The sequence below is a fragment of the Pan paniscus genome, chromosome 9 (genome assembly GCF_029289425.2).
Source record: "Pan paniscus chromosome 9, NHGRI_mPanPan1-v2.0_pri, whole genome shotgun sequence".
In the NCBI taxonomy this organism is placed as follows: domain Eukaryota; kingdom Metazoa; phylum Chordata; class Mammalia; order Primates; family Hominidae; genus Pan; species Pan paniscus.
Genome location: NC_073258.2, coordinates 35,113,253 through 35,134,965, shown reverse-complemented (window position 1 = coordinate 35,134,965; position 21,713 = coordinate 35,113,253). Strand labels below are relative to the sequence as shown.

Here is a 21,713-nt window from a genome sequence, read left to right as displayed (position 1 = left end):
TGAGAAAACTTCAAGCTCAAACATTTTCAGAGTAGTCCAAAACAAGATTTTTCCCCCTCTCCTTGGAAAGGAAAGGTTATGTTTTTATTTTGAATATTGTAAACCCATAGAAAGAAATCAAAAATACAATGAACACCATATACCTGTCCCTTAAGATTCAACAACTATTAAGATTTTGTAACATTTATTTTTCTCTATACACACATACCCACTTTTTTTTGCTAAACAACTTGAAAATAACTTGGAGATATCATCAGTTGCATCTCATAGGAATGAGGACATTCTTATATAACTAGATATCATTATCAGACTTAAACACATTTAGCATTAATTCAATAATCATGTAATATATAGGTCATATTCCAGTTTCCCCAATTATTGCCAAATATCTAAAAGTTTTAAGCTCTTTTTAACTAGGATCCAATCAAAATTCAGTAATTTCATTTGGTTATTTCTCTAACTTAGTATCAGTGCCTTCACCCAACCCCTAATCCCAAATCCCTTGACCTTTTGAAGAATCCAGGGCAACTAAATTATAAGATGTCCCAAATTCTAGATTTGTCTTAAGAAGACAGGGTCTCTGTCACCCAGGCTAGAGTGCAGCAGCTGGATCATAGCTCATTGTAGCCTCCAACTCCTGGGCTCAAGCAATCCTCCTGCCTCAGCCTCCCAAGTAGCTGGGACTACAGACATGAGCCACCACACCTGACCTGTTGTGTACTTCTTATTGCATCACATGAGGAGGCACACAGTGTCAGTTTGTCTCATTAGTGACGATTCTGAGCTTGAAGTCGTTAAGGTAATGTATCCTTATTAATGTCTGCAACACAGCCTGGTGTGGTGGCTCATGCCTGTAATCCCAGTACTTTGGGAGGGTGAGGCAGGCGGATCACTTGAGGTCAGGAGTTTGAGACCAGCCTGGCCAACATGGCAAAACCCCATCTCTACTAAAAATACAAAAATTAGCTGGGCGTGGTGGCATAGGTCTCGAATTTCAGCTACTCTGGAGGTTGAGGCACGAGAATCGCTTGAACCCAGGAGGCAGACGTTGCAGTGAGCTGAGATTGCACCATTGCACTCCAGCCTGGGTGACAGAACAAGACTCTGTCTGCAAAAAAAATAAATAAATAAATAAATAAAAAAGCAATGTATCAACATTCCAGTAGTTTTGCATCTTTGTCAATACTTGATCTTTTCAGTCTTCTTAATTTTAGCCATTCTAGGTGGGTTCAGTGGAGTATCACTGGGCTTAATTTGCATTTCTCTGATAACATACGAGGAGGTGCATTTTTCTGTATGTTTGTAAGGCTATTCTTTTAGCTTCTCTAGTGAAGTTTATTCAAATCTTTAGCCCTTTTAAAAGATCTAGGTTGTCATCAATTTCATTACTGGGTATACATCCAAAAGGAAACAAGTCATTCTACCAAAAAGACATTGACTTGCATGTTCATTGCAGCATTATTCACAATAGCAAAGACATGGAGTCAACCCACACGTGCCCATCAACGGTTGACTGGATAAAGAAAATGTGGTACACAAACATCTTAGAATACCACACAACCATTAAAAAGAACAAAATCATGTCCTTTGCAGCAATATGGATGCTGCTGGAGGCTATAATCCTAATCAAATTAATGCAGGCACAGAAAACCAAATACCACATGTTCTCATTAATAAGTGGGAGCTAAACATTGGGTACTTGGAAATAAAGATGGCAATAATAGAAACTGGGGGCTACTAGAGGAGGGAAGAAGGGGGTAAGGACTGGAAAACAAACTGTCAGCTACTATGCTCAGTACCCAGGTGACAGGATCATTTGTATTCCAAACTTCAGCATCATGCTGTAACAAACCTGCACATGTACCCCCTGAATCTAAAATAAAAGCTGAAAATAAAACCAAACCTGGGTTGTTTCCCTTCTTATTGGGTTTTAAGAGTTCTTTACATACCCTGGATCAAAATTCATTGTCAAATATATGTATTGGGAGTATTTTCTCCCAGTCTATTGGCTTGCCTTTTCATTCTCTTTCATTTTCCAGTGTCTTTATTTATTCCCTTTTTTTTTTTTTTTTTTTTGAGACAGGGTCTCACTCCGGTCGCCCAACCTCAATTGCAGTGGCATGATCACGGCTCACTACAGCCTCCACTTCCCAGGCTCAGGTGATTCTCTCACCTCAGTCTCCCGAGTAGCTGGGACCATAGGCGTGCACCACCACCACCAGCTAACTTTTTGTAGAGACAAAGCTTGTCCATGTTGCCCAGGCTGGTCTGGAACTCCTGGACTCAAACAAGCAATCTACCCATTTTGGACTCCCAAAGTGCTAGGATTACAGGTGTGAGCCACCACACCTGGCCTCCATTGTCTTTAAATAATGGTTTTAATTTTTGCTCAATGCGAATTATCAAGATTTTTTGTTTTATAGTTTGTGCTTTTGGTGTCCTAAGAAATCTTCACCAACCCAAAGTCACTAATACATTCTCCTATTGTCTTATTTTGTAAGTTTTAATGTTTTTGCTTTTATGTTTAGGTCTGTGACTCATTTTGAGATCTTTTTGTGTGTATGGTATGAGGTAAAGTTCAAGGTTCAAATTTTTCACATTTTCGCTTTTTAAAAATTAGGTATAATTTGCATAGGTAGAATTCACCTTTTCTAGGGCTTTTTTTAATGAGATGAGTCTTGCTCTGTCGCCAGGCTGGAGTGCAGTGGTGCGATCTCAGTTCACTGCAACCTCCACTTTCCGGGTTCAAGCGATTCCCCTGCCTCAGCCTCCTGAGTAGCTGGGACTACAGGCACCCGCCATCACACCCGGCTAATTTTTTATATTTTAGTAGAGATGGGGTTTCACCATGTTGGCCGGGATGGTCTTGATCTTCTGATCTCGTGATCCACCCGCCTTGGCCTCCCAAAGTGCTGGGATTACAGGTGTGAGCCACCGTGCCCGGCCTATTTTTTGAGACAAGAGTCTCACTCTGTTGCCCAGGCTGGAGTGTAGTGGTGTGATCTTGGCTCACCACAACCTCCACCTCCTAGGTTCAAGCAATTCTCCTGCCTCAGCCTCCTGAGTAGCTGGGATTACAGGCGTGCACCACTGCGCCAGGCTAATTTTTTTTGTATTTTTAGTAGAGACGGGGTTTTGCCATGTTGGTCAGGCTGGTCTTAAACTCCTGACCTCAGGTGATCTGCCCACTTCGGCCTCCCAAAGTGCTGGGATTACAGGCGTGAGCCACTGTGCCCAGCCCTCTAGTGTGTTTTCATACCTGCACAAACAAACCACAGAAACCAAGGGAGAGAACACTTCCATCACCACAAAGATTCCCCCTGCCTCTCTGCAGTGAACCCATCCTACCACCAAGTCCCCAGATCTGTTTTCTGCTTCTGTGATTTTGCCTTTTCCAAAATGTCATATAGATGGAATCATTTAATATGTAGTCTTTGTGTCTGGCTTTTCACTTAGTGTAACACCTCTGAGATTCATCTATGTTGTTATTTCTATCAGTGATTCATTCCTTTTTATTGCTGAGCAGTATTCCATTGCATGGTTGTACCACAGGTTGGTTTGTTTTTTAAAACCTTCTCACCAGTTGAGAGACATCTGGGGCAATCATGAATATAGCTGCTATACACATGTGCATAAGTTTTTGTGTGAACATAAGTTTTAATTTCACTTGAGTAGAGAGATGGCTGAGTTATACAGTAATGTATCTTTAACTCAGATAAACTGCATGTTTTCCAGAGTGGCTATAACATTTTACATTCCCACCAATAATGTATGTCTAGTAACTCTGCATCCATATGGGCCCTAGGTATTGTTAGTTTGTAAGTTGTTACTTAAAAAAAAAAATTAGGCCGGGCATGGTGGCTTACGCCTATAATCTCAGCACTTTGGGAGGCTGAGGTGGGTGGATCGCTTGAAGTCAGGAGTTCAAGACCAGCCTGGCCAACATGGCAAAACCCCATCTCTACTAAAAATACAAAAATTAGCCAGGCATGGCGGCACAGGTCTGTAATTCTAGCTACTCGGGAGGCTGAGGCATGAAAACCAATTGAACCTGGGAGGCGGAGGTTGCAATGAGCCAAGATCACACCACTGCACTCCAGCCTGGGTGATGGAGTGAGACTCTGGCTCAAAAAAAAAAAAAAAAAATAGCCATTCTAATTGATGTGCAATAAGTATCTCACCATCTGCCATGTAGAAATCTTTAGAAAAAGTACTACTGAAATATTCTGCCTATTTTTATTGGGTTGTTTTCTATTATTGAGTTTAGAGAGTTGCTTATATATTCTGGAGCAAGTTCTTGGCCAGTTATGTTTTGCAAATATTTTCTCCCACCCGGTGGCTTTCATTCTTGCAACAGTATCTTTAGAAGGGCAAAAGCTCTTAATTTTGATCAGTTTTTAATTTATCTATTGTACTTTTGGTGGTGTACCTAAGAAATCTTTGCCTAATTTAAGATCTCAAAGATTTTCTGTTTTCTTCTGGAAGTTTTATAGTATTAACTTTTCCATTTAGGGCTATAATCCATTTGGAGTTAATTTTTTATACGTGGTATAAAAGGTTGATACTCATTTTTAAAATTTCAGTGTGCGATGGTTCCAGCACTATATATTGAAAAGATTATTCTTTACCTATTGAATTGTCTTGGCACCTCTGTCAAAAACCAATAAACCATATATATGGGTTTCTATTTCTTGACTATAGTGTTACACTGACCAATGTCTGTTCATATAAATCAATCCACAAATTAACTATATTTTTATACAACTGTGTTTATAGTGTCTTCAATTCAATAACACAAATCTTCCAAATTTGTTCTTTTTCCAAAATTGTTTTGCTGTGCTAGGTAGTTCCACATACATTTGAGTTAGCTTGTCAATTTCTATGACAACAAAAAAACTGTATTGAATCTAAACATCAATTTGGGAAAAACTATACCATCTTAAAAGTACTGAATCTTTTAAGCCATGAATATGGTATAGCTGTTTCTGATCTTTAATTTCTCTCAACAATCTTTTGTAGTGTTTAGTGTATAATTCTTACGTGTATTTTGTTAAATTTATCCCTGAGTATCTTTTGCTATTCTGTTCTAAATGATTTCGTAAAAAAACAAATTTGGAATACAACTTTCATACCATAAAGGTCACCCTTTTAAAGTATGCTAATCAGTGGTTTTTAGAATATTCAGACTTGTCCAACTGTCACCACAATCTAATTTTAGAATATTTTGATCACCCCCCCCAAATAAACGTGTATCCATGAGCAATTGGTCCTATTTCCCTCCTCTCTTCTGCCCCTGGCAATCACTGATCTACCTTCTGTCTCTATGGATTTGCCTATTCAAAATAACTCATAAAAACTGAATCATACTACATGTGGCCTTTTATGACTGGCTTCTTTCACTAAATATGTTTTCAAGGTTCACCTTATTACAACATGGATATATCAGTACCTCATTCCTTTTTAGGGCTGAATATTCCATTGTATGGATATACCACATTTTGTTTATCCATTCATCAGCTGATGGACATTTGGGTTGTTTCTACTTTTGGGCTATCATGCGATGCTATGAACATTCATGTACAAGTTTTTGTATAGATATATGTTTTAATTTCTCTTGGGTATATATATCCAGGAGTGAAATTGCTGGGTCAAATGAAAACTCCATGTTTAACATTTTGAGAAATGGCCAAACTGTTTTCCAAAGTGGCTGTACCATTTTACATTCCCACCAGCAAAGTATAAGTTACAATTTCTCAACATTCTCACTAATATTTATTATCTATATTTCTCATCTATAGTAGACATCCTAACAGGTGTGGAGTGGTTCTGATTTGCATTTACCTCATTATGACTAATAATGTACAGCATCTCTGCATGTGCTTACTGACCACTTGCATCTTCTTTGGACAAGTGTCTACTCACATGCTTTGCTCATATTTTAACTGGGTTATCTTTTTATTATTAAAGTATAAGAGTTCTTTAAATATGCTGGATACAAGTCCCCGATAAATCTGATTTTTAACATTGTTTTCCATTCATTGGTTATCTTTTCACTTTCTGATGGTATCATGTACAGCACAAAAATTTTTTATTTTGAAGTCCAATTTATTTTTTCCTTTGTCACACTCATGCTTTTGATAGCATATCTAAGAAATAACTTGTAATCCAAGGTCATGAAGATTTATGCCCATGTTTTCTCTAAGAGTTTTTTAGTTTTAGCTTTTACATTTAGGATGACAGATCTATTTCAAATTAATTATTTTATATGGTGTGAGGTAGGAGTCCAGTTTCATTCTTTTGCTACTCAAAGTGTAATGTAGAAATCCCTTAATACAAAAACCCAAATGCCCAACTGCTATTTTCAAAATACTCTTACGATTTTATATGCTTTTAAAATGATCATAGCAATCATTCTCTATATTAAAACAAGCTACATGTGTATTTCCTTACTCTGGCGGACAGAGCCCAGAAGCAATGACACTCCAGCAGCAAAGAACATACCTAGTGCCCAGATTGGTTTCTCGTACCATTCTCCAAGAAAAAGGAACCAAGGCTCCTTGGAGAAATGGCTGATTCTAGTACTGGGGCAGGAAATATACAAGATGAGTCTGGAGTATCTTGTAGTGCCAGAAAGTAAGAAAGTGCTAAAAAGAAAGGGGGCAGAGAGGGAGGGAGAAAAAAAGAGAGAAAAGACATTTATGTCAAAGGAACACACAAGCTAATTGAAAAGAATTCCCAATGACCAAAGAAGGAACATTTTGAGCAACAAAATAGTACTGGCTTGTAACCCGAAGTATAAAATATATATCCATGGGTCCATACTGATAATTATTAAACGATTGAATAAATAGAGAGGAAGAGACAAATTTCCCTTGAAGAATTCCCAATTAATTTGTGTAGATTCTCTACCCTGAAGGAGGGAGACCATAACTCCCCACTCAGGTGTGGACTGCACACAGTGACGCCTTTCCAAAGAGTATAGTATTGAAAGGAGGAAAAAAAGAGTAACTTTACAGTGTAGAAACCTGACAAGAATCGACCAGGTGATAAAGGCTTTTATCAGTAGTGATAAATCACGTTGATAGTATGTACCACTGACAGGATGTGATGAAAGTGACACTTTGCCCCTGTGGTCTCCCTCCTCAAAACCAGTAACACCGGTCTAAACATGAAAAGAAAAAACATTAGGCAAATTCCAAAAGAGGGGTATCCTACAAAATACTTGCCCAGTACTTCTGAAAACTGTGAAGGTTATCAAAAGCAAAGTAATAAGAGGTTGAGGCCAGAGAAGTGCTTGATACCAGACTGAGCAACATAGCAATACTCAGTCTCTAAAAAACTTTTAAAAATTTGCCAGGCCTAGTGGTGCTTGCCTGTAGTTCCCAGCTACACATTTCGGCCCAGGAGTTCATAGGTGATCATGCCACTGAACTCTAGCCTGGATGACAGAGCAAGACTCTGTCTCTAAAAAACAAAACCGCAACAACAAAAACAACAAACTAAGCTGGAAAAACTGTCATAGATAAGAGGAGACAGAAAAAGACATTAAGTAAATCTATGGAAATCTGAATAAACTATAGGCTTTAGTTAATAATACTGTATTAATATTGGTTCATTAACTGTAACAAATGTCCCATACCAATGCAAGATGGTAATAATAGGGAAAACTAGGTGGGGGGTGTATGGGAACTCTATACTATGCTCCTGATTTTTCTGTAAATCTAAAACAGTTCCCAAAAATGAAGTCTACATTTAAAAAAATGTAAGCCATGCTAAATCTAAACACAACTTCCTAAGCGTTAGAATAATTATTGATCTAATTTATAAATATCAGGGGTTTTTGGGGGGAAGAGGGTGTTCCTTATAAATCTTTGCTAACTCCAATCACTTCTTGAACAGGCAAGGAATTATTACACCTAACTGGTTTCCTTGCCTCTGCTCTTGCCCCTCCTTCCCCTCATCCTCAGCCTGAGTCATTCTCTTAAAAAGGTAAAATCAAATCATGAAAAACTTTCCAACGGCTTCCCACCTCACAAGAGCCACAACTTCTTACAAAGTTCTCAAGGCACTACATGATCTAGTTGCTGCTCCCTTACACCTCTGATTTTAGCTCCTATTTTTTACTCCCAGCCAGACAGGTCTCTTGCCTCATCCCTCAAACTCACTCCTCATTTCCCCTTAGGTCTCTGCTTAAATTTCACCCCTCAAGATTTCCCTGACCACCCCATATAAAACAACATCCTTACTCTGTCCTCTCTCTCCACATGCCCTAACCCTCTTTATTTTTCTCCATGCATTAATAAACACTCAACATACTATATGTATTTACTATATATAGTATGCTAGTTTGCCCAGTATGCACTGAAAGGTAAAATCCTTAAGGACAGGGCCTTTGCTTTATTCACTGGTACATCCCAAGCACCCAGAATAGTATGTGGTACACAGCAGGTAGTCATAAATAATTACAACCCATGTACAGTTTCGGAAGAGAAATCAGCTTCAAGTTAGAGCTCAATAATCTCTCAAACTTCTACTGAGTGCCTACTTGACTGGGCAGGCATCCTGTTAAGGACTAGGGATTCAAAAATGAAAGATTAAGCCAGTAGGTCACTCCATGCTAATTAAAAACTGAATTATCTGAGACTTAATATTATTAATTTTAGGCATGATATCAGGATTTCATATAAGGCCAAAACCTACTTGAGCTACCATCTAATGATATTAATTACTGAAGCACAAAACAAGAGAGCTCCACATCATAAGTCACAGAAAGCAATACAGAGAAATGTTTTTGTTTTTTTTTTTTTTTGAGACAGTCTCACATTGTCACCCAGGCTGGAGTGCAATGGCACGATCTCAGCTCACTGCAACCTCTGCCTCTGAGGTTCAAGCGATTCTCCTGCCTCTCCCAAGTATGGGACTATAGGCCGGTGCCACCACGCCCAGTTAGTTTTTGTATTTTTAGTGGAGATGGGGTTTCACCATGTTGGCTAGGCTGGTCTTGAACTCCTGATCTCAAGTGATCTGCCCACCTCGGCCTCCCAAAGTGCTGGGATTACAGACATGAGCCACCACACCTGGCCATAAAATAGGGTTTTTTAGTATCTTGTGTTCAATGGGATAAAGATTACATTTGACATTAAGTTAGCTGTGAATAAAGCAACAGTAGTTAACTGAATTAAGAAAATATTAATAAAATCTCATGCCTCCCTCAAAAAGTTAAACATCATTACCACATGGCCCAGCAACTCTACTCCCATATACCCATGAGAATGGAAACATGTTCACACAAAAACTTGTACATAAATGTTCATAGCAACATTATTCATAATAGTCAAAAGGTGGAAACAATCCAAATGTGCAAAAACTAATAAATGAATAAACAAAATGTGATGTAGTCAAACAAAGGAATATTATTCACCCACGAAGAGGCACAAAATACTGATACATGCTACAACCTGGAGGAATCTGGAAGTACTATGCTAAATGAAAGAAGCCAAACACAAAAGACCACATATAATTCCATTTAGAGTCATGCCCGGCTGGGCGTGGTGGCTCACACCTGTAATCCCGGCACTGCAGGAGGCCGAGGTGGGTGGATCACCTGAGGTCAGGAGTTCGAGACCAGCCTGGCCAGCATGGCAAAACCCCGTCTCTACTAAAAATACAAAAATTAGCTGGGTGTGGTGGCATGCATCTGTAGTCCTAGCTACTCAGGAGGCTGAGGCAGGAGAATCACTTGAACCCGGGAGGTGGAGGTTGCAGTGAGCTGAGATCACGCCACTGCACTCCAGCCTAGGCAACAGAGCGAGACTCTGAGACTCCATCTCAAAAAAAAAAAAAAAAAAAATAGAGTCATGCCCAACATAACAATGTTTCAATCAACAGACCACATGTACAACTTACAATACCTTATTTTTACTGTACCTTTTCCATGTTTAGGGGTGTTTAGATACACCAATACTTACCATTGTGTTACAACTGCCTAGAGTATTCAGGGCAGTTAAGATCCTGTACAGGTTTGTAGCCTAGGCTTGACAGATCATACCATATAGCCTAGGTGTGTACAGTCTACACCATCTAGGTTTGTGTAAGTATACCCTAAGATGTTTGCACAGTGATATAATTGCCTAACGACACATTTCTCTGAACATACCCCTTTTGTCAAGTGATGCATGGCTATATATGAAATGTCCCAAACAAGCAAATCCATGGAGACAGATTACTGCATTTGCTAGGGTCTGGGGAGAGGGGAAACTAGGAAAAGACTGCTACTGGGTATGTGGTTCTTTATTAGGTAATGAAAATGCTCTAGAAATTAGATAATGGTGATGATTGTACAACCTTGTGAGTATTCTAAAAATTATTGAATTGTACGATTTAAAATGGTCACTCATCCATGTAAATTGTATCAATAAAAATTATATTCATCCAGCCGAGCGCGGTGGCTCATGCCCGTAATCCCAGCATTTTGGGAGGCCGAGGCAGGTGGATCACCTGAGGTCGGGAGTTGGAGACCAGCCTGACCAACATAGAGAAACCCTGTCTCTACTCAAAATACAAAATTAGCCGGGTGTGGTGGCGCATGCCTGTAATCCCAGCTACTCGGGAGGCTGAGGCAGGAGAACTGCTTGAACCCAGGAGTTGGAGATCACACCATTGCACTCCAGCCTAGGCAACAAGAGTGAAACTCCATCTAAAAAAAAAAAACAAAATTATACTCATCCAACCTTAGTGATCATTTTTAGTTTTTCATGAACTACGCAACACTACCAAACAAGAAGGTGGTTTCTAGATAAGCCTTGCTGTCATGCATGTATTCAATCTTTTATGGTTGGCCCATCTCCATATACCATATAATAATGTTTTTTAAAAATCTGTGCTTTATGGTTTTAAAATCAATTTCAGAAGGTATTAATCTTAGCAATAATAATCTGATAGTACTGGTCTGTTGAGATTGTTTATTTTTTAATCAAAAGCCAGAATTTCTTTTTTGTAATCCTAAAAGGAAAAAGCATGCCTCAAAACATGGTCTTGATTTGTAATTCCACGTTTGGACCAGTATAGACTCGTCTTTGAATATAGGTACATTTATGTAAGATAGGACCTACTGTGGCCCAGCATAGCCCTTCTTAATCCCCAAGCCCTGGGTAGTCGTGGTAGGGAGAGAATAGTAAACTTTTACCATCACCTTACAAACTCCAAGTATTACCTCAGCTAAATCCTAGAGGAGAATGAACCAAGTCTCAATCTTCATATTCCCAGCCCTAGCATAAAACAAATCTTCTATCTCCTCCCCACACTCATGAGTAAGGTATGAAATTGAGGACAAGGAAGGTTAGAATTTTGCAAAGGGAAGTATCATCTTCTTTCAGTCACTGTCACATTTAAAAAAAAAATTATAATTTTCTCAAATAACCAAAACAGGCCAGGTGCAGTGGCTCACACCCATAATCCCAGCACTTTGGGAGGCCAAGGCTGGAGGATTGTTTGAGTCCAGTAGTTCAAGATCAGCCTGGGCAACACAGTGAGACCCCATCTCTACAAAAAATAATTAGCTGGGCATAGTGGCACCTGTAGTCCAAGCTACTCAGGGGGGCTAAGGTGGGAGGATGGCTTGAGCCCAGCAGGTCAAGGCTACAGTGAGCCGTGATCAGGCCGCTGCACTTCAGCTTGGGGAACAGAGCAAGACTGTCTCAAAACAAAAAACAACAACAACAAAAACTGAAACAAACCAACAAAGATTAGTTATCTGATTACCACTCTCTACACTGTTTAAGTGTGACCATTTTTTAGTCAACTTCACTATAACAAAGAAAATTAATTTCTAAAGCAGATATAGCTGAGGCAAAAAATTCATCTAAAATGTCCACTCATGCAGTGAAGATGGTATATGACTGTAAGATAAAATGCTTTTAAATATATGCTCTTATGGTTTATACCCAGATATTAATAACATATAAACCTACACCTTGGGTAGCCTACTCTTATGTTTATGATGCTTAAGAAATAAAACACATTCCAGGTTTAAAAATCAATTAGCAAATGTTTCACGAAATATGTTAAATCTGAGAAAACAAGCCAGTACTTGCACACAAGTAATAAGTTACTTAAGCACTGAATAAATGATTTTGCCTTAAGTAGTCATATCACTTTGTTCTTTTTGTGTTAAATAATTTGGTCACAAATACCTAGAATATAATAAAAATAGAATTCTCTTTAAGCTTTGAAAATATTGTTACAGTTTTAGGTATATCAGCTTTTCATAGTTGAGAAAGATAAACATTCTGGATTGGAAGTTAGGAGCCCCAAATTCCAGTCCTGATTCTGCAAATAAATGCTACAAGACTTTGAGCAAAGTACATAATCTTGTAGAATACTTGTTTTCCTACTTATAAAGCCTAATGTTCTTTGTAGTTCTAATATTCTCAGTTAAGATAAATATTTTTACTTTATTTAGCACACAGTATTCTTTGGTATAAAATCCGAATAGAAATAAACACTAAGTCCACTGAATTAAATCTGCGTGGAACTCTAGCATATACCTATCCCATTCATACCTAAATGCCAAATATTTTAAAATCTTTGTTTTAGCTAATCCAGTTTGATAATTTAAAAGCAAAAACATGTAGCCTAAGAATAATCAGCTCTTATTAAGAAATTATTTATCATGAATTTGAAAAAATAAATGAGGGAACTTTGAAACAACTGTGTAACAGCTGTATAAAAGCATAGCTCTGCAAACAGGCTACAGGATTCAAATCCAGTTCTATATAAATTCTGTGACTTAGAGGCTAGCCACACAGATAATTAGTTAGACTTAACCAAGTCCCCGTTTCCTCAACAGTAAAATATGGGTAATAGTAACACCTACCTTCATCAGGTTGTTGTGAGGGTAAACAATAAAGCACATACGGTCAGCAGCAACTAGCACAGTCCAGCAACTGGCGCATAATGAATGCTGAATCAATGCTATTATTGTTGCACCTAAAGGTAAATTCTGCATTTATACAACTGACATTTACTGACTGCCAAGTGTTATGCTAGGAACTAGAGAAATAAAAGAGCATAAGTAAATAAACATAACACAATCTGGGAAGACTTCCTCTAGGACATGACAACTGAGTATTAAAAGGACGAGGAAAGACCGGGTGCGGTAGCTCGCACCTGTAATCCCAGCACTTTGGGAGGCCAAGGTGGGCGGATCATGAGGTCAAGAGATCGAGACCGTCCTGGCTAACACGATGAAACCCCGTCTCTACTAAAATAAATACAAAAAATTAGCTGGGCATGGTGGCGCGCACCTGTAGTCCCAGCTACTCGGGAGGCTGAGGCAGGAGAATGGCATGAACCCAGGAGGCAGAGCTTGCAGTGAGCTGAGATCGCGCCACGGCACTCCAGCCTGGGCGACAAAGCAAGACTCCATCTTAAAAAAAAAAAAAAAGGAAGAGGAGAAATTATCCAGGGAAAGCAAAAGAAAAGAAGGTTCCGAGAAGATAAAAATCACATATATGAAGACCTAGAAATATCCCTAAGATGGCACATTAGAACTGTAGTAATTCAGCATGGTTGTATTGGAGAACAGGGATATGAGGTAAACAGGAACCAAACTATGGAATATTATATACCAAAATAAGGATCTCACATTTTATCTTCAAGGGAATCAAGAGCCTCTCAAGAATTTTAGTAAGAGTTAAATTTATACTTTTTTGAGACAGGGACTTGCTCTGTTGCCCAGGCTGGAGTGCAGTGGTGTGATCATAACTCACCCTAGGTGTGACCTTCCAGGCTCAAGCAATCCTCCCACATCAGCCTTCTGAGTAGCTGGGACCAAAGACGTGCGACATCATGTCTGGCCAGTTTTTTAAATATCTTTTTACAGAGACAGGGTCTCCCTATATTGCCCAGGCTGGTCTTGAACTCCTGGACTCAAGCGATTCTTCCACCTCCACCTCCTAATGTGCTGGGATTAAAGGCGTGAGCCACTTTGCCTGGCCTAAAGAATGGTTAGTAACCAGCCGTGCTCATCAGCATCACCTGGTTAGTTTTTTCAAACTATATACATCCAGATCTCCCTTTCAGAAATTATTGATTAGTAGTTCTGACATGTGACATGGGACCCTATAAGTTCACTTTGAAAAGTTCAAAAGAATCATTATCTTAGATAATCTGATAAATACTGTGCAGAACAGAGCAAACCTTAAAGAGAGAAGGCCAAGATCCTACTGCAGAAATCCAGGTAAGAAATTATGAGGGCAAAACAGTGGCAATAGCTAGATACTTAGGAATTCTTAAAAAATACAATTGAGAAGACTTGCGGGGAAGACAGGAATCATTAATGACAGTGAGCCACCCATAAGGCTGAACAAACATGGACGGTTTCAATTTTGAAAGCACTGAGTTTGAGGTGTTAAAGAGACATATTGTGAGAAATAATTGAAAGAGGGCTAATGAATATTCCTACTTAGGACTCAGAAGAGAAATCTGAGCTGGAAATAAAAAATTGGGGATCGTTACAAATTGAGTGTTTTTTGAAGTCATGGAAGTAAATGAAAATGTCCAAGAGTGAGTCACATCAGAAGTGGGCTAAGGGCAGAAATTATGGAGACACTGCTTTACACATATGACCAACAATATTAATTTCCTGCTTCTCAAGGATGTTACTTATCTGCAAATCAAAATTCCTTGCAACTCAACTGAAGTACCACTCTTCCCTCTTCCACTTACGATATCACAGAAATAAATGAGTAATAATACTATTATAGGGTGTATTAGTCCATTTTCACACTGCTATAAAGAATGACGTGAAACTAGGTAACTTAAAAAGAAAAGAGGTTTAATCGACTTACAGTTCAGCATGGCTGGAGAGGCCTCAGGAAACTTACAATCATGGCAGAAGGTGAAGGGGAAGCAAGGCATGTCTTCACAAGGTGGCAGGAGAGACAGCAAGTGCAAGGGAAACTGCCACTTTTAAATTGTCAGATCTCATGAGAACTCCTTTACTATCGTGAGAACAGCATGGTGGAAACCACCCCCATGAGCCAGTTACCTTCCACGTCAAGGTCTCCCTTGACATGTGGGGATTACAATTTGAGATGAGATATGGGTGGGGACACAGAGCCAAACCATATCATAGGGATCAACTCTATCTTATTTAAAGACAATGAGTAATCATTCATAACTTGGTACTTTTTTATTTTTTTATTTTTTCTAAAAAATAATGGGATACATGTGCAGAACATACAGGTTTGTTACACAGGTATACATATGCCATGGTGGTTTGCTGCACCTACTGACCCATACTCTTAAGTTCCTTCCCGTCTTCCCCCACCACCCCCAGGAGGCCCTGGTGTGTGTTGTTCCCCTCTCTGTGTCCATGTCATAACTTGGTACTTTTAAAATCAATTACCTGAGATGCAGATTTAAGGGAAAGGTAGAGGAAGAGGAAACCATAAGGAAGAATAAGAAAGTTTAACTAAAAACTTAAGAGGAAAACCAGGAATGTCTCCAAAAATCAAAGGAACTGTAAGTTTCAAGAAAGGAGGACTAACTGCTGCAGTAAGATTAGACAGCTAGAGAAACCGTTTGAGGAGACAGTAATAATAAATCAAGCACAGCTATAACACACATATTACATATATATTACCTATACAATTATTACATTGTACTATCTCCTCCCACAACCCCTTGTGCTACAAAGTTCTGTGGACCAGAAGGCTAGGACCAAAACAGAAAAAGCCAACTGGAACAAAAAAGTAGTTATAACAGTGGCATGAGGGAGGTAGGAAAAGGTAGGGAACAGGAAGAAGAAAGTGCTTGTAAATCCTAATTTATGGCCTAGATCTAAAATGTCCATTTTGATTTTTACTCTATTTACCTTTGATCTTAAACTTTTTGTTTAAAAATTCTCATTATATTGGCAGTGTAGCTGCAGAACATTTCTAAGGTATCCATTTCAACATGCTCAACATTATTTTCAAGGGAAAATTTCAACTTAAGTCTCTATGTCTTTACTGAGTATATGCATGCAAAAGGTAGGAGTGAAAGGCATACACAATGACAAAGTTCCTGCCATCATGACCTATTGTTAACTATGGGGTATTAAACAGCATACAAGTGTCTAGCCAATTCTACAAAATAGAATAAAACAAACATATGGCTGAGCAGGGTAAATTAATTTATTCAACAAATATTAGATATTATGTACCAGGCAATGAGCAAGGCACTGGGGATATAATAAAAGGATAAGTCTTTGAAGAGCTTACAGTTTAGTTGTGAGACAGGGTGGTAAATAAAAGGAAAACAACTAATAAAACAATTATAAACTCTATCAAATGAATAAAGAAGAAAAAAGTCTAAATACAGAGATTATGGGAGAAAGAGGACACAGTAATCAGCAATGCCTCCTGAAGAAGGGATCTTAAGCAAGCCCTGCCCCAAACCAAAGGAAGAGAAAGAACAGTTAGGAAAAGGCCTGAAGTGGGAAAAGTCTGGAACATAGAGAAGCTGAAAGAAGACCAGCATATTGTGAGTGTATTAAGGGAAGTGGGTGAGCAGTAGGAGATCGTGGAAAGGTAGTAGTTAACGGTCAGACGTGGAAAACCTTGTGGGCACAATGAGTCTGGATTTCATTCCAACTGCAATGGAAAACCGAAGGATTTTTAAGCATGGGAGTGTCTAAATTACATTTTTTAAACATAGCTACCTGCTACACAACTTCCCTTAGTTTCCGAACTAAAATCGATACCAAGGGAATCCTAAAATCAAAATACACCTTATAATGTCATGACCACACCCCCCCATACACACGACTCCCAAGTAGCTCCAAGTTTCATGACAAATTGCTTTTAAAATAAATGTTAAAGGATCTAGAGTTTAGGACAGGCGCAGTGGCTCACGCCTGTAATCCCAACACTTTGGGAGGCCAAGGTGGGTGGATCACCTGAGGTCAGGAGTTCGAGACCAGCCTGACCAATGTGGCAAAACCTCGTCTCTACTAAAAATACAAAAAAACTGGCCAGGCGTGGTGGTGTGCGCCTGTAGTCCCAGCTACTTGGGAGGCTGAGGCAGGAGAATTGCTTGAACCCAGAAGGCGGAGGTTGCAGTGAGCCAAGATCGTGCTACTGCACTCCAGCCTGGACCACGAGAAGGAAACTCTGACTCAAAAAAAAAAAAAAGATCTAGAGTTTAATGAACTTGGCTACCAACTGCTGAATAATCTCACGTCATCTTTTAGTTTAAAAAAAATCAGTGAAAATATCAAATCGATAAAGCTGTTGATGATAAAAGATACTTCCCTTCCTTGAACCCAATTTTAGAGAAAATAGAGGTAGAAGAGGCAGATGAGTCAAACATGCTAAACTTTTCAAGAAATGAATGAGCAATAAATAAAAAGACAATCACAAGTGTGGCACAGACATGGGGAAATTGGAACATCCATATATTTCTTTTCATTTTTTGAGATGGAGTCTTGCCCTGTTGCCCAGGCTGGAGTGCAGTGGCGCGATCTCAGCTCACTTCAACCTCCGCCTCCTGGGTTCAAGCGATTCCCCTGCCTCAGCTTCCCAAGTAGTTGGGACCATAGGCGTGTACCACCACGCCCAGCTAATTTTTATATTTTTAGTAGAGATGAGGTTTCGCTCTGTTGGCCAGGTTGGTCTTGAACTTCTGACCTCACGTGATCTGCCCGTCTCAAACTCCCAAAGTGCTGGGATTACAGGCGTGAGTCACTGCGCCTGGCCCATATATTTCTGATAGGAATACAAAATGGTACAACCACTTTAGGAGAGAAAAATTTGGCAATTCCTCAAAATGTTAAACATAAATTTGCAACAGTTCCACTCCCAGATACCTACCCCGGAAACATGTTCATACAAAGTGTTACATGCAAATGTCCATAGCAGCATTATTTGCAATAACCAAAAAGTGGAAACAACCCAAATGTCCATCAAAAGAGTTCGGATAAACAAAATGTGCTATGTCTATGCAATGAAATATTATTCAGCCATATACATCATTAATGATCTTTACCAAAAATCCTATTTTATTTTGTACAAATGATATACTCAAGCTGATTAAACAGAAGATGTTTGTTTTCACTAAGAAAGGTCAAATTAGTAGTATGGAATTTCCTATCTAGTGGGGTGGTAGAGTATATTAAAAAACCAATATATCAGTTCCAAAGAGTATTCACAACAAAAAGAGACAGATGTTGGCATTTGTAACTGCTGCCCAAGAAAAATACTGCCAAAGTCAAGGCAGCTAAGAATTTCTGTCTGCTGTTTCACAGGGAAATAATGAAATGTGATGGTGATATGGCATATGCTTGGCTACATCCATGATAACAAGAGCCACCAAGGCCTGGATTGGACAACTCCAAAATTGCATTTCATCATCTTCTTTTTCTATTTGTCATCATTTGCATTATCAATCTTTCTTCTGGACAAAGACAAGATTTTTTGGTCCCAAGTTTTCCCCTTATTTCCAATATTTCAGTTTTTTTTTTGTAATGCTTTCCTTTTCTTTTGAGAAAGTGTCTCATTCTGTTGCCCAGGCTGGAGAAGAGAGGTGATCATGGCTCACTGCAGCCTTGACTTCCTGGGCTCAAATGATTCTCCTGCCTCAGCCACCTGAGTAGCTGAGACTCCAGATGCATGCCACCATGCCCAGCTAATTATGTATTTTTTGTAGAGACGAGGGTCTCCCTATGTTGCCCAAGCTGGTCTCATACTACTGGGCTCAAGGGATCTATGCCTGCCTTGGCCTCCCAAAGTGCTGGGACTACAGGCATGAGCCACCGTGCCCAGCCTATGCTTTTCTTTTAAAAGAAATACATCCATCAAAGCAAATTATTTTGTGTTTGCATGTACTAGCTACCTGTAAATACCAGGCATGTTTATTTAAGAGACAGACAAAAGTGGTTATATGGGCCCTGGATGGTTATCTCTTATTTTGGCTACAAAGGAATGAATAAAAATGAACTAACATATAGCTGGTTACTTCTCAACATGTAACACAGTTCATATTTCCATGATTCAAATGTATGCGTGCTATGAAATGTTTTTTTCAGCTTTTTCAATGTATCCTTTTGTTTGTGGCTTAGTCTTTCATTTACCAAATTAAATTTTCTCCCTTGTTTGAGAAAACCGTAGAGTCAATTTTTCACTACATCACAATTTTATGTATTATTATTAACATAGTCTATTATTTCTGGCATTAGATAAAGGAAATCTGTCCAAAAATACATTTATCACAATTCACATCTGAATATGAACTAGAATTACAAATGTTTTCATATCTTTGGTTTAATACAAGAATTTAATAACATTTTAGGGTAGAAAAGAATATGTTCAGGTGAATCAAAATCCAAAATTGTATTACTCATTTTATACTCAATGTGCTGTTCCTTCCTTACAAACTTTTAGAAAAGTCATCTGAAATCATCTAGAAGCTTAAAAAGTTTGATGCTTCTGTTTTCCTAAGGAAATGTCCACAAATTTGTAAGCCAAAGACTCATAATAAAACCAGTAGTATTTTATCCTGTTGTGACGGTACTATACTACTTATACTATTTTAATTGTACTATACTATTAGAAGATTGACTTCAAGTACTAAAACCAATGAAATATGTATAGGTTGCCTTAAAATATCCTACATATTGTAGTTATATCAAAAAAAATTTAAGTCTTTATCTTTCAGAGTTCTCTTTCATACTATGGTTGAAAGAGATACATAGCCTGAAATTTGCTTTGAAATGATACATGGGAGTTGGGGGAGAATGTAGGGATATGCATGAAAGAAGACTGACCATGTGCTAAAATTGTTGAAGGTGGGTAATGGATACTCAGGGGTTCATTATACTTTTCTCTCTAAATTTGTTTGGTTTGAAATTTTCTGTACAAGTGTTGTTGTTGGCCAGGTGCAGTGGCTCATGTTGATAATCCCAGCACTTTGGGAGGGTCAGGCAGGAGGGTCACTTGAGCCCAGAAGTTTGAGACCACCCTGAGAAAATAGCAAGACCCCATCTCTACAATGAACAAAAACAAAAATAAACCCGAATTTAGCTAGGCATGGTGGCACATACCTGTAGTCCTAGCTACCTGGGAGGCTGAGGTGGGAGGCTCACTTGAGCCCAGAAGCTTCAGGTTACAGAGAGCCACTGTACTCTAGCCTGGATGACAGAGTAAGACCCTGTCTCTTAAAAAACGGAGTTTTGCTCTTGTTGCCCTGGCTGGAGTGCAGTGGCACCGATCTCGGCTCACTGCAACCTCTGCCTCCCAGGTTCAAGCGATTCTCCTGCCTCAGCCTCCCAAGTAGCTGGGATTACAGGCATGCACCACCACACCTGGCTAATTTTGTATTTTCAGTAAAGACAGGGTTTCACCATATTAATCAGGCTGGTCTTGAACTCCTGACCTCAAGTGATCCACCCGCCTCAGCCTCCCAAAGTGCTGGGATTACAGGTGTGAGCCACCATGCCCAGCCCCAATTTTTTTAACTTAAAAAAAAAAAAACTAAAAAATAGTCTTTTTTATAGTAGAGAAAATCAACTTTAAGGTGGCTAATTCTTGTTCTGCATTATTAATTCACAACAAAGGCTAATGTAAAGGAAGAAATTATAATGAATTTTAGAGGAGTATATATTTTGAAACAAGTTACACACCAAAAAAAATTATAACATATTAATCAAATGTCATAACACACAAGTTTACTATCTTTTAAATTTTCCCTAATAAGCATATCTGTTAAGAGCAAATAGTAGACATACTGTGAAATATGCTTGATATCTATGAAGATGGTGCTAACATGACCTTCTTAAAAGGCAGCCCAGTAGATCAAGATTAGTTAGCTGGTATGCTAGATTAGCTTTTAAAAGCAAGTTTGGAACTTTCAACTCCTATGCCTTATTAAAACACAACTTACGAGTCTTAGAAACAATTCTAATCATTACCATGTTAGAGGATCAGATTTGAGTCAAAAACTTGCTGTTTAAAAAAAAGTAATACAAAGGTATTAACAAATAGCAAAAGACCATCTCTAAGTTTTGGGTTTCTTGAGGAGTTGGGGTTTCTGGCATAGGCACAGTTCTACTTAATTCCCATCCTTCCGAAGGGTTCACACTTTTACTTTGACATCATTCCACCAGTCCCTTGTGGCTCTGGCCAAATCAAACTCTGACTTGAAGTAGTTTAATGTCTAAAGTTTTAGTGAGAATAGTACCAGCTGCTTTACCAGAGTAATGTTCATCTTGCAGTTTTGCTCAACCTGAGAAATGTTTTAAAACGTTAAGCCATCTAATTTAAGCAGATCCAAGCAACAGTATTTTAGCTTATCCACATATTTGTGTTTGCTTCACTGGGTCAGACAAATCTGGTCTCAAGTTACTTAAACAGGATCAGTGATCACACAGTAATGAGAATGATGGCATTAGGCCATATGAAAATTTCATTATTTTATGTTTAGTTACACCCCATAAATGCCTACATGCCTAGCAACATAGGACAAGCTACACGGTCAGGATCCCTAAAGAGTTGTTAACTTACAGAGGCCAAATTTAAACTCTGAAATATTAGACAAGTAAAAGTAGAATATCCCCCATTAAACATATTCTTTATTAAATCAGTATTCATTGAACAGTTATTATATGCCAGGCAAGTGGGGGAAAACACAGCTGAAGTTCTACTGTCAAAAAACACCCAAGCTAAAGGACAGAG

At 38.7% G+C, this 21,713-nt stretch overlaps 1 protein-coding gene across 3 annotated transcripts in view; it reads right to left on the bottom strand.

Moving 5' to 3' along the window:
• QSER1 (glutamine and serine rich 1) overlaps nucleotides 1-21,713 on the bottom strand; it is an 87,350-nt gene that overhangs the window by 53,509 nt on the left and 12,128 nt on the right. The window contains exon 1 of one of the 3 annotated variants that reach the window (XM_034932373.3): nucleotides 6,502-6,664. The exons of the other annotated variants lie outside the window; for them this stretch is intronic. Within the exon in view, the coding sequence (XP_034788264.2) occupies nucleotides 6,502-6,530 (29 nt within the window). The 5' untranslated portion in view covers nucleotides 6,531-6,664. Of the gene's footprint in view, nucleotides 1-6,501; nucleotides 6,665-21,713 lie in introns of those variants that run through there. 3 annotated transcript variants of the gene reach the window in all.